Here is a 13,444-nt window from a genome sequence, read left to right on the forward strand (position 1 = left end):
CGAGGTCGGTCCCATAGACCGAGCCCAGTTTGAAAGAGTTAATGTACAGATAGTTTGACTCAAAGTGATATTTAACATTTGAATTTTTGTTTTGTTGGTGAATTTCCGTTTAATTTGTTTGTAATGGAGAAAAAGGATGTGACATGAAACAGATACATTAAAAAAATCTGAATGAATATATTCCTAATTAAGGAGTATTTTAACAGTAATGTACAAAATGTTCAAACTTCACCAGTTTTACTGTTTTATCCCAGGAAGCTGTAAGGAGAAGTTGTTCATCTCGTGTCTGACTCCAGTCAACACTGTAAACCTGGGGGATAAAAATGTAGTTAACATATAGTTCCATCGCAGTCTGAAACCACATGAACATTTTTTTAATATTTTATGTTCAACATCTGTTAAGAAAAAAATAACATTCTTATATAAAATCAATTTACACTTACACTAGTGCCCCCCAGTGGCACAGCGGTATGCCTGCAGACTTACAACGCTAGAAACCGAGTTTTGATATTCGTGGTGGGCAGAGCACAGATAGCCCTTTGTGTAGTTTTGTGCTTAACTATGAACAAACTATACAAATTACACTTGTACAACTAAAACTTACTTTGGTGTTTTGAAACAATTATTGGAAATGTGCTATTACTACAAATCTATTTAAAGCAACACATTAGATATCATTTCGCAGTGCTAACAAACACCCAACAGATTTTTTCAAACCTACAATAGGTATGGTAAGGAGTAGGCTTTAGTTCCAAGCAAGATGGGCAAGTAATTTCACTCCTGATAAATTACTTGCACGTGGGAATTACACACTCTTCCAAAAAGATTTCTGACAAATAAGACACTTATGTCACATGGCTTATTTTGCATTGCTTTTAGTTTCATGTTACAACACTTGCATTTTACATTATCATGGCCTAAGCACCTTACAAGAGACATTCAAGTTAGGAAAAGACATAACAGGGTCTTGGTACGCTACAAGGTCGAGTGTCTCTGCAATATTTTGTCATTGTCTTAGGCACGTTTACATACTTGAGGTGACACAGAATTGATGTAATTGTCAAGAGATAGCATGTAGGTGGTTGAAAAGTGACAAATCCAGGACAAAACTACTTCCTGATCATATATGCTTGCAAAGTCATTTATGATAACACAACCTCTGTTGTGATCTACAAAATGCATCTGGAGTTTAAAAAACAAATATTGACCAAATCTGTTCATAGAAGAGTCAAAGAGGCTGGTGTCAAAGAAATATCTCTAGAATATTTTTGAACCATCATCACAGCAAAACACTTGAGACTGCAATCAAGATCACTTACATTGAGATAACAAAATTAGATAACTGATCTTCATGGACAAGTTGTCTTGCCTTGACGTACTAATCAAGAAAGTCTAGAAACACCATCACAATACTAACATGACCCATTTGGGTTGTGGTTCTATCACAATCTAAGGTGACTGACCTCCAAGTTTCCCACAATTGTTCTTTCATAGCTTTGCAGTACAAGGATGAAGTCCTATATGCTTAATGAGGTTGTACAAAGGCACCATTGGTAGAGCTTTGTCCTAACCTAACCTTTGTCCTCTTCTAAGGCTCCACCACAATCAAGTATAACTATCATTTATACATGGATCTAATGAATTATAAATCATGACAAACTGGTAGAGATTTTGTTAAATCCCAAGTTCGTTGTAAAAAGTTACTTATTTTGCTGATGTTTCATTTCTATTGTAGGTGTAAACTTCACTAGAAACTTGGATGTTCAGCACAAACAAGTATTTGAACAACAGCAGTAACAAATAAAGTAAACAATATTTACAAAACGTTTTAATAAAGGGAACAATAGATGAGCTTCTTAACTCCATAATCACCATCTTCAAGACCTATGATAACAGCAGCTTTTGTTCTCAATGATGTTGAAGGTTCTTTTTCACTTCATTTTCCTTGATAACTTTCTTTAGATGGATACCTGTCACTTATTGCACTTGAAACACCTTTCACATTGCTGTTGCAAGTAATAGAAGGAATATTATCTTCTGACATTTCCATAGTGTTCTACACTTTGAAACAGAAAATAACATTGGAGGTGGTGGGGAAACAAGAGACTTTTTGCCAGAAAATGGAAAATATTGATCAAAGAAAGGATAAAGAATATTGAATAACCCCCAACAAAAGGTTACTGACATCTTTACAGAATAGAAACCCTAATCCATAACTACCATTCTAGCACATTTTTAGTAAGCTAATAGTTTTTCAGCTCTAACATTCTGCAGATGTATCATCAATCTGGATCTAGTTAAATTACAGATTCAGGGTTAATTTTATAATAAATATTTTAGTTTTCATTACATTAATGGAAATTCACAAACAAAACGAATTTGTCATGTATCACTAGATGCAATACAAATTAAACTTTAAAATTTTTTTTATGAACAATCAAGCTAAATCTTACTTTAATTAATTAACTATCATTTTAAACTATAGTGAGTCTGGAAAATCTAGCATTTCATCAATAGTTTAATTTTTGATACAGTTTTAAAGCCTCATTATTATCCAACAGATATTTACTCTACTATGTACTGTAGAAATTTGGTTATGTAGAGTTTGAAGTTACCAACTCAGTTTAAATAGCAAGTTATTCAAACTGGTAGATAAGTTCATAGTTTTTTAATTTAAAATTATTTTACAAGGACTAAGAATGAATATATACAAATGATGTTTATAGTAACCATTCAGTGACTTTTTATATATTTTTTGCATCTCTTAAATCTTACCTCTTTCTCATGATCTTTCAAAACTGCCACAGGATGCTGTAAACAAATAAAAATACTTAAGCAATCCAGATAGTATACTGTTAGATTTAGATTTCACTATTAAAAATTCTACCATTTTGAAATTTCACTTCAAAACACCATTTCTGCAACATCTTTATTTTTTTGATAATGTTACAAGTTAGTTTCCATTTATGTTGTTATGCATCTTCTTTACCAGCTAGGGTTATTTCCAAGACTTTTTTTTTTGCACCAAGAAAACCTTAAACAAAGCTTATATTCAAATATGTTTTATGAACGTTTTGTCAAACATATCAACTGTAAGGATTTTGCTTAATATCTATTACACTGGATACCAAGAAAATACTATAACAAAACAATTTTTGCAAATGTCAACAACTTCAAGGTATTCACCACTTTTGGTTACTTCTGAATCCCTAACAAAATACCGATACATTTCAAATAAAATAGTTCCTAAAAATGTAAGTATTGAATGCTATAGTTCTGGCAATCTCAGGTAGACTGATTTCCTTCAAGAGTGACAAGATAGAATCCACAGAATAACATGATGTTCAAACTATTCATGTAGATTTTTACTCTTGATGATGGTAGTGGAAGCTACTGAAACATGGAGTCATTTTTAATTTTTGAAAAATTTTATTGTTTAATGTAAGCATTGTTTTTGCCTATATTTTTGAATAAAGAAATACATATGAAGTGAATCCAAATACTCAACCATAACGAAGAAGAAAAAAAAACAGTGACCAAACACAATGTGAAACAAACAATTTTTAACAATTCAAAACACAATGTAAACAATGCATATTTTTTTGGACAAAGAACAACACCTTTACCAGAAAAAGCTTTATAAAGCTGAAGATATTACAGACTGAAAAACATAGCATTATATCCACAAAACAATACTATTCTTCCAGAGCATCATGTTACCCATGTGGTTGTTGGCTATTCCCATTGAAACATAAGAGAGTTTATAGCTTGTAGACATCACCTGATCTGTCAGTGGAAAAGGATGCTGTCTACTTTCATACAATATGCAAAACTTTGCATAAACTTTTCCTATGGAAAGACAATGGTGATACCTCAGGTGAATGATACAGAACAATAGGTAGCAAGAGCAAAAGGAACTTCGAATTATTGGCCAACATTGTGAAAACTGCATGCGCCTGAATAAATGAAAATTTTGAAAGATTTCTAATTCTATGTTAAAGCACCCAAGGGGGTTGCAAACACATGGTATGTTTGCATACCACTAGTCAGGAAAGGCAAAGCAATCTGTATTACATCATAGCATTGATGGAAGATCAATAAAATATGACAGTTGGATAGTATTATATTTAGGAAGGGTCAGACAAGTGCATTATTTGAACGTTATTACCACTGGTTAAGATGTTTAAGTAAAATGCAACATTTAGATGATACTGTCAGTCAAAGACCTTAAGTGTTCATTTGAATAATGCAACTAAGAGTTAAGTGTGTCATTTGAAAAGTATTAATATTCAAGAAGAACCAACCACAAATGTGACTGGAATTTTATTTATAGTTAACCCTCTCACTATAGGCACCCTTTTCTGTGCACATCTCAATGTTTTTCTGAATTACATTCAAAATTTAATTAAACTAATTTTTTGTCATGGTATACAAATAAACTTAGCATAAAAATGTAGCTAATAATCCAAATTAACATTATACGAGTTAAGTTCTTAATTTTATAAGGCAATAGAAAAAAAAAAAATTTCCCCTATTATGAGAATTGACATTTGCTCTCCAGGCATCCCTTCTTCTCTAGTTTATTTACCACCTCCTCCAAGAAGTATGAAATTTAATGCAAATTACTCATTTTAATATCATCATCACTCAGGCAAGGCATAATTTGTTAATACTCTATTATTTATAACTAATAGAAAGCCAAAGTTTTAATGTATCAAATTATGTATTATATTATGTTGTTTTCTGTACAGAGAATTGTTTATTTCACTTCCAGTTCAAACTTTATTCCCATGGGAAATGTATCAAAGAGCTTAGCTGAATTTTTAAAGGCTCTTGATGCACAGTTAGAAAGCCAGAAAAATGAAGTTATAAGACACTGTCTGCTTTTTGCATTTAATTATTCTGTGTTCTTGGTGCATTATTTAATTAAATAAATTTAGTGCAGTAGTAACATTAGTATAAAAAGTAGGGATACGTTTCATTAACAGAAGAAAAAAAAAGATCCAGGTAATTACTATATTTCTAGTTTTTCACGTGTATTCTTTAGTTATTATAAAAGTAAGTAAGATGTAAAAATGAGAAACTTTTTAGTTTAGATAAGGTTATATTAGGCAAAATAAATAATAATAAAATTTATGATATACACTCACAAGTAGCCTGTGTTTTATGTAATTCAATACAGTAACGTGAGCTCCATGTTCATCAAGTGATTTACATGGTTCAAAAGTCAACAATAAAATTTAAGTATAAATAGATGTATATTGTTATGAGTTTAAAGCTACTTAGGATAAACAAATGTAGTTTCGTATTACAACTGAAGTCATTCTAGAAAGGAAGAAAAGGTAATTTAAATATACTTAAAATTTTTTTGGGTGGTTATGAGTTTGATCAAATCGACCAAAGGATAGAGAAAATAACAAAATATAAAATTTTACTGAAGGAAAACTTGAAATTTATTTAGGATGTTCTTAGGATTATGCAAATGAAATTTGACAATTTTCAGATGACGAAAAGTATTTTTAATCTTAACATAAAAATCACTTTGCACTTGGAGCAGTCAACACTTTGATTCCATATATTCATGGAGAAATTTTAATGAAAACACTTCATTAAAAATTCTGATTTTATTTGTCTACAAATGACAATGCTTACTGAAAGCTTGCAAAATTTTGTGAAGATATAAAAACATATTAGAAGTTATAGTATGGAAACTAAAGGTGAACTTGGAGTCAATATTTAGATCGAATCAACCTAGCCCATAGCGAGAGAGTTAAAGAAAACCAATCCAGGTGTTCATAGATCACATTGTTAAAGAATAGTTAACATTACCAGAATTTCATATGAATGGTACCATTAGTCATTAGAAAAAACATTAACCATACTTACAACTTAAACATTATTATTTGCCAAGAAAGAAAAGCTAAGTGTCATTTGAAAGATACCATGGTCAAGAAAAATTAACCAAGCAGTTCTATAAAATATGCCATCCTACACACTAATTTTTGATTTTACCTGATGATTCCCAGTGTCCCATATTTGGACTGATCCATCTCCACTTCCAGTGACAACAATGTTACTATTTAATTCACTCCAAGTGACATCATACAGTCCATCTGTCCAATCAGATATAGAAACCGATTGCAGCAAGCCACTAGGAGTTTCTTCAAGAATATAAAGCGAACCTTTTCCTGCAGAAAAACCAATTTAGAAGTCACCTTTGATTACTATATTTAATGAAATAATCATGTAAAACAAAATTAGTTATCACACACAAACCAATGCACTAAGTGTTCTGAAAAAGCAAATCGAACAATGGTAATTTTCCTAACTGAACAGCCAGATGAGTATTCCTTTCAACACCACATGACTGATAATTGGTTTAGCAAGTAAGAATTAAGCTCACTGTTCACAATATCATTGGCAGCTCAATTTTGTACAGAATAGTGTATATCACATTTTGCATTTAGATTTCATATATATTTATGTATTTCATGGGTTTAATATTGTCATTAGGAGTTTACATACACAAACTGATACTGGCTTGTATTAGTGCTGCCATAAACTAACATGCATATTTTTATATTACTCTCACACACATATTTTACTCATGTGAACAGTGTGTGTGTGTGTATATATATTTCACTGGGCTCCTATTCTTTACCTGAGAATCACAGTTATGTTGAACATAATGTCATGGTGAATTTGAAACCAATCTGAATGTAAGTTCTATTTAAAAGTGCAGATAGCCTAGTTGCGTTGTGACAAAAAATGCCAACCAACCAGTTTTATAGTACATGAATAGAATGATGCAACGTTAGTAAAGCTAAGTTGTTTCATTCTGCCGTGTTCGAGATATCACCTAATGAATGAGCTAAAGTAGAACTTTGTTCTCACTACCCCTTGCTCAAGCATTGTGATGGATATTGTACATCCTTACCTACGAGTTGATGTTAAGATATTCTGAATGGTGTCACTGCTATTGCCTATAATTAATTCAAGGAAAATGGAAGAAAACACTAAATAATTATCCACTAGCTATCAGTAAGAAAGCACTTAAAATCATACAAGCTATTTGATCAACATATTCTCCTCTCAAAGTAAGCTGTCAAATTGGAGGTTTCATTTTATTGAGCCCCATTTTTTTCTTCTTTTTATGGTATAATTAGCCGATTTACCCATTCCCTACACAGGTGTCTAAATTACTTTAAATAGAAATTTCAAAACAAAAAAGTTTTTTAAGAACATTTATTTAAAAAAATCAATGTTTATGAAATTATTTTTATCTAAACCTGTGATTTTCAAAACATAATTTACACAATCTAAATTAAATCTTCATATACCACAGATAATCAGTGATGAGCTGCCTTCTCTCTTTCCCCTTCAGTTTTTCTGAAACTTCTTGGTACAGCTGCCTCCCTCATTCCATCAAGTCTTTCATTTTCTAATTCATCACATTCTTGTGCACACATTTTAGATCTTCTAACTCTTTCAGCTTCAAGCCTTACTTCTCTTTCTTTGTGATTTATTTCTCCTTCTATCTGCTTTTCTAACTATCAGCTTTTAGCCTTGCTGCTCTTTCCTCCTTCATTCTACTTTCCTTACAGCCTCTTGAACTATTTTTTTGAAAGATTTTGATATGGATTTTCTTAGCATTTTAAAGGTTAAACATACATATTACTTTTCAACTAAAGGGTTAATAATCAAATGAGAGCTTAAAGTCATTTACATTGAATTTCATACCAAGGGAAGTGATCAATTCTTTATATAACCTTCCTGCACAGTTTCCTGCTTGAAAAGTGATCAGTATAATTAAGTACGGAGCATCAGTTCCTCAGCTACCCTTGTTTAAAAGAAATATTGAGTTATTTTTAAATGTACAGTGTTCATTACAGTTATGCTTTTAAAAATAGCACAACAGTAGTGAAAGTTTAGTGGCCAAAGTCTCTTTGATTCAAAAAACAATTATTTTTGATAATTCAATAATTTTAAAAACTTTCCAATTGTTAACAGGATATCACTAAAATTTAAAACATGCTAAACACTCGCCAACACTTCCACGCACTTTGCCAAATGCTTAAGTACTCCAAGACTGTAGCAAAATCCAATCCTTGACAGTTATTCTGATTTTTAAATCTTACAGGCTACAAAGAGGCCTGTGAGACAAATCGTGGCACTCAGAAATCGATGTTTATCTTTGCCCCCCACACAAGTTTTTTAGGTTTAGCTTCTCAGAGGGTACAATAGGTTTCTGGCTGGTGGTTGAAGCGTTAAGTAGCTTGGTTGGACTTTATACATGGGAGGCAAGTTTTCAGTTCATAATTAGTTAGTAAACATGCTTGGCTGGTATATACAGTAGCATGACTAATAGATATCCTCAGGGTGTTCAGAAAAGTCATGGATGCAGCAGGCTGGAGACAGGAAGTTGATGGAAAGATAATGAAAGCTTGAAGTAATGGTATGCAGGTGATGATGGAAAGATAGATGGAGTAGAAGTGAATCAGGACCAAGGCTGTGATGAAAGTAACCAGTTCCTGGATAACAACTGATCTGAAAAAGATACTGACTTATGGAAGAGATTTAATGCCTTACTGGATTTGAATTTGGGCCAAATTTTTTATCTAATTTATAGTTTTGATTGAGTTAATGAAAATTCCATCTACCATTCGTTTTAAACCCAGACCATTGACACATATAGATGAAGTTCGAGCAGTTTGTCTTATCCATTCTGTATTTAAACACAAAATAGTTCCTTATTCTAATGATAAATTTACCTTAAATCTTAAAATTTAAGAATTGCTAGAGGTTATACTTGCTGATAAACACTGCAAAATAAAATATTGAGTTTTTTGCTTCAAGGCCCCTTTTACAGTGAATTGTAGTGTTATACGAAGAGTTATACACCTCCACTTTAGGGGTGGAAGCTCTATGGATGCGTTTCTTGATTAAGATTATATTTTAAACATAAACCTGAAAACAACACAGTAAAGTGAGTCATACATTCAACCTCACATTGAAAAAAAAGAGACATTAGCAAAATTAACCTAGAAAAGTGGTTCTGTCACAAAGTTTCATGAGCTTTGAAGATTTCTTTTGCAGTTGAATTTCTCACCATTTAAAGAAAAAGGATGGTTCCATGTTGCAAGTTGTTTGGCAAAATCAAGTGTGCACTTCTCTTGCGGGAAACCAGGTGGGAATTTTGACCCCTTCATGTTTCTTCTGGTGGACCATAGGAGTCAACAAGCCAAGATTAGTGGAGATTGGTAAAATAGCATGTGAGGAGTTAGTAGACAGACAAACATACAACTTCGCTTATATATATATATATATATGACCTTCATGTCATCCTGTATCAAGTTGTGCTGACTTGTTACTTTTCTGGAATTAGATAGGGGGTTCAACCCCCACTGGTAATTTTGACCCTTCTATGTTACTTCTGGGGGACTTTAGGAGTCACCATGCCAAGTTTGGTGGAGATTGGTCAAATAGTGTGTGAGGAGTTAGTAGAAAAACAGAGAGAGAGAAACCCCCACATATCCACAAGTATCATATGGAGTGATAAGTAACACGCAACGTCACTAACTGAGCCAGGTTAAGGTACATTGTAGTAAGGAACTTCAACTACTCAAGCTACCTGGTCACCACACTATTAGCCTACCATATATTTTTAGTAAATATAAAGCACAATTGTATGATTGTATTCATATGTACAACGTCCCAAATCCTAAGTGCTCACATCTTGTTTCTGAATAAAATTTATCTAAGCAACTTACTTCTTACAGCTTACCCGCAATTCCATAATTCTGACAAGTAGCACAAGCCAGACGATTTGGGAAAAAGGGAGAGAACTTTATACCATATCCATGTCGACCTGTTGTGCGAAATGTTGTTGACATATTTGATATTTAAGACAGAATCCAGCAGGCCTGGAAGATTCTCTACATATGCACTGAAATAAAAATTAAAAAAATCTTATTCCATTATTTACAGGATGTAATACCACCAATTTGAGGCTGTAAGCAATGGTACAGTAAGCAGCTAATATAATGGATCTATAAAATTAACTAAATTAAAGAGTAATAACTACATATATCGAATGACAGGAAAATTGCTTTACTTCTAGTGATCAAACTACAATAGGAACATTAGGTATACAAACTGTTAGCATTAATGTTTAGAAAATTCGAGGTACAAAAAATTTCCAGGTGAAAGTTGGTTGTAGAAAAGTGGATTTAAAAGTTTATTCTTGGACACAACCAACTGGAAAAAAGCACTGTGAAAAGGAGAAGCTAAGCTGGAAATGTTAACTTATCAATCAATCATTCATAACTGAAGTTTAAACATTCAAAAGTTAAAGGGGTGGTGTGATAAAAACCACAATGAAGATTGAATAGTAATTTATAAACACTTCAAGTAATTAGAATGCTTTCTTTCTGTTTCTCATTAAGTTTTTATTGATGCTGATAGAAGATGTGTTATATTACTTCCTTTTAATGACACTAAGCACTTACAACATTGGTGGCTTATGTTGCACAATGACATTCAATGGAAGAAAAGAATCACTAAAACAATGGAAATTCTAACTGCAGGGTTCAAAATGGTCATTTGTCCACCTGTGCCAAGGAGGTAAAAAAAATGTACACTGACAAGTACTCTCCATACCTGGCTTGTCCTTTAGACATATGAATTTTCAAGTTTTATTAAGACAACCAATGGAATTGATTGAAAATTGTGAATAAATTATTAATCATACCATGAAGTTTGACCCTGATTTATGGCTTCTGTTTATTGGATGCTAAAATCTTGAACCACAACATCTAATCATATGGTATGATCATCTCAACATTTACTATTGGCTCAAATGCTGGGTTATCTGTGAATGCACACAGTGAACATGTACAATTCTACAGATCATGTTGCCTATTCATGATGGCAAAGTAGACTAGTTTGAAGGAGGTAAAGTTAACATAGCAAAGAAAGATCAGGTGATAATGAAAAGTCAACTATAGTGCCAACTGAAATACCAGAATCTGCTACAAATGACACCACACAATAATTGGTACATGTGAATTTGATGAGCAAAATAATATAGTACTACTGATAAACTTGATAACAGTATGTACATTTTGAAAAGGGATGATAAAAAGTGTAGCGACGATTTTGGCAGTACATTCAAGCAGATACAACTTAAAAGATTACAAACATGACAAGAGCAGAGGTAATAATAACATAGAAATATAATGTAAATAACTAAAATAAACATAATAATGTATAAAGTAGTTCTGTTCATGATATGGGTATGCAAACCTCAGTAACAAACTTGTGATATTCAGTAATGGGTGGTATGGAGGGACAATGGACAGAAGAGTTTCAGTTTAGGGCAAACAAGATAAAATGTGTCCAATGGATAACAATTTAAACATCTATTTCAAGCACTTAAGGTACAATGTAGATACCTTATGTAGCATTACATTTTAGATGCAAGTTGAAGACATTGATGACCTCAGTTATGATTGTTAGTCATTAAGTCACACCCTTTGTTCCTTGAGAGTATAATTTCATCTATAGGCATGATGAGATGTGTTACAACTAATTGCCATTTCTTAAATTTTGACAACTTCTTAAGCTTTTCAGTCAACTTGAATAAATTTTAAACAACTTGCACCTAAAATATTACACAATCTTTTTTTACAACAAATAATTTTAATAATGAAAAAAAATCACAACTTTCAACATAAAAGTGGATTATGCACGTAGGTTATCATAATTCAAACTATTAATATGTCAATCATTCACTTGATAGAAAAATGGGGAAACTGGAACAAAGAATTCAAATGAGGTGAAAACAGTACTGGTAAAATTAATGGAGAAAACAGATACAGTGAAAGTGTTTTTTGACAAACTAGTTATTTATACATGTACATGTATAAAGCCCTAAATAACTCTTATCAGTGATACTTTTTCTTTTAGATTTTGTTAAAATAAGACTTCATAAAAGATTCACTTTTTGTATCATGCTTCAGCACATTTAATAACTTAACTTTGGTACATTCATACTGAGTGTCTGTAAAAAATTTCAAAATTTTCTGACACGGTTCTTGCTGTTGGGTTAATTTCAGATGCAGTAAATTTAAGCTTTAGGAAATTTCCATAAATATTTAATTAATTAGAGCCGAGTATGAGGTCAAGTAATTGGGAGAGCCTTGAAACTAGAGGATCCTTGTTGTCACTTAAATCTAATGTTACATCTTACCGATTCTACAACTTCCTAATGTTTGAAGCCAATATCAAGTGTTAATTACTTTTAAATGTACACAAGTCTAAATGAAAAAAAGTGTTTTTATAACACACACATTGATATCATATACAGACCTGTCAAATCTTATTCAGAAATGCAAATAGATGAGCTGCAATACCCCTCCTGAAACATCTGTACTATTGTGTGCTTTGTGTACAAACTACTATTGACAGAATCTTACTCATTCAGGTACTTCAAATTTGAGTGAGGGGGTCTGCATCGTGCAGGATTAAATATTCTTCCAACAAATCATTGCAGGTTTTGCTATTCTTGCTTTTCTATAATTCAATTTTCTTCTAGATTTCTGAAAGTTTCAAAAATTATTCCTGTACCTTTTTGAACACATTTGGAAGAATGTTAACCCAATAGAGTGGAGCCTAGTCTTTTTCAAAACTTACTTTTGTCCTCTCATACTTTTGTTTTCAGAACATAGCATAAAAATAACAAAGGCCTATATCCTATTGATCCTCCAATAATCTACAATCACCTCTTTCCCTTTCTTTTCTAGAAACTTACTACTGATTAACCAGCGGTCAATCCCCTTAAAATAATTCTTCCATTTCCAAAATCATCCTAGTATCACTCCTTTGAATCTATATAAGGAGTCAACATCCTTTCTTACAAAAAGGGACCATAACTGTACATGGTGTTCCACGTGAGGTCTAACTAGTGATTTGAATAGAAAAGATGATTATCTTTCGCAACTTGTAATAAATGCCCATTGTGATGGACTTACTATCATACATCTATTTTGATATCAATGTTTAAGTTAAATTTATATTGCAAAATTCCTGCCTCTTCTCTAAAATCGTAGAAAATTCTCGAGTGTAAAAATCTACAATATATGTGTGTACTTAAACACAAGTGTATTCTTAGTATTGTTGATCAGGCTGAAATTTAGAAACTCTTTTCACACCTATAAACATAACCAACGTGACATACCAAAAGATAGTATATATTATTGGTTTGCTATACTTGGTGTACTATAAACCTCGGAACCTACAACTGTGATTGTTATAACACTTATTAATCAGGAACTTCAGATATTTGATCTGGAGCATTTATAGATTTCGAATATTACAAACCATTTAACTTCAGCAGATTAACATCGGACATAAGTATTTTTATGAAAACATTATATAACTTAAT

The 13,444-nt window shown here is 32.1% G+C and overlaps 1 protein-coding gene across 2 annotated transcripts in view; it reads right to left on the reverse strand.

Annotated features, from left to right (window-relative positions):
• LOC106462765 (peroxisomal targeting signal 2 receptor-like) overlaps positions 1-13,444 on the reverse strand; it is a 34,429-nt gene that overhangs the window by 15,717 nt on the left and 5,268 nt on the right. For both annotated transcript variants that reach the window (XM_013922720.2, XM_013922729.2), the window contains exons 2-5: positions 9,785-9,946; positions 6,013-6,188; positions 2,776-2,811; positions 233-310 (exon numbers count right to left, since the gene is read on the reverse strand). In XM_013922720.2, coding sequence (XP_013778174.1) covers positions 233-310; positions 2,776-2,811; positions 6,013-6,188; positions 9,785-9,893 — 399 coding nt within the window. In that variant the 5' untranslated portion in view covers positions 9,894-9,946. The remainder of the gene's footprint in view (positions 1-232; positions 311-2,775; positions 2,812-6,012; positions 6,189-9,784; positions 9,947-13,444) is intronic.

The sequence above is a fragment of the Limulus polyphemus genome, unplaced genomic scaffold (assembly GCF_000517525.1).
Source record: "Limulus polyphemus unplaced genomic scaffold, Limulus_polyphemus-2.1.2 Scaffold47, whole genome shotgun sequence".
In the NCBI taxonomy this organism is placed as follows: Eukaryota; Metazoa; Arthropoda; class Merostomata; order Xiphosura; family Limulidae; genus Limulus; species Limulus polyphemus.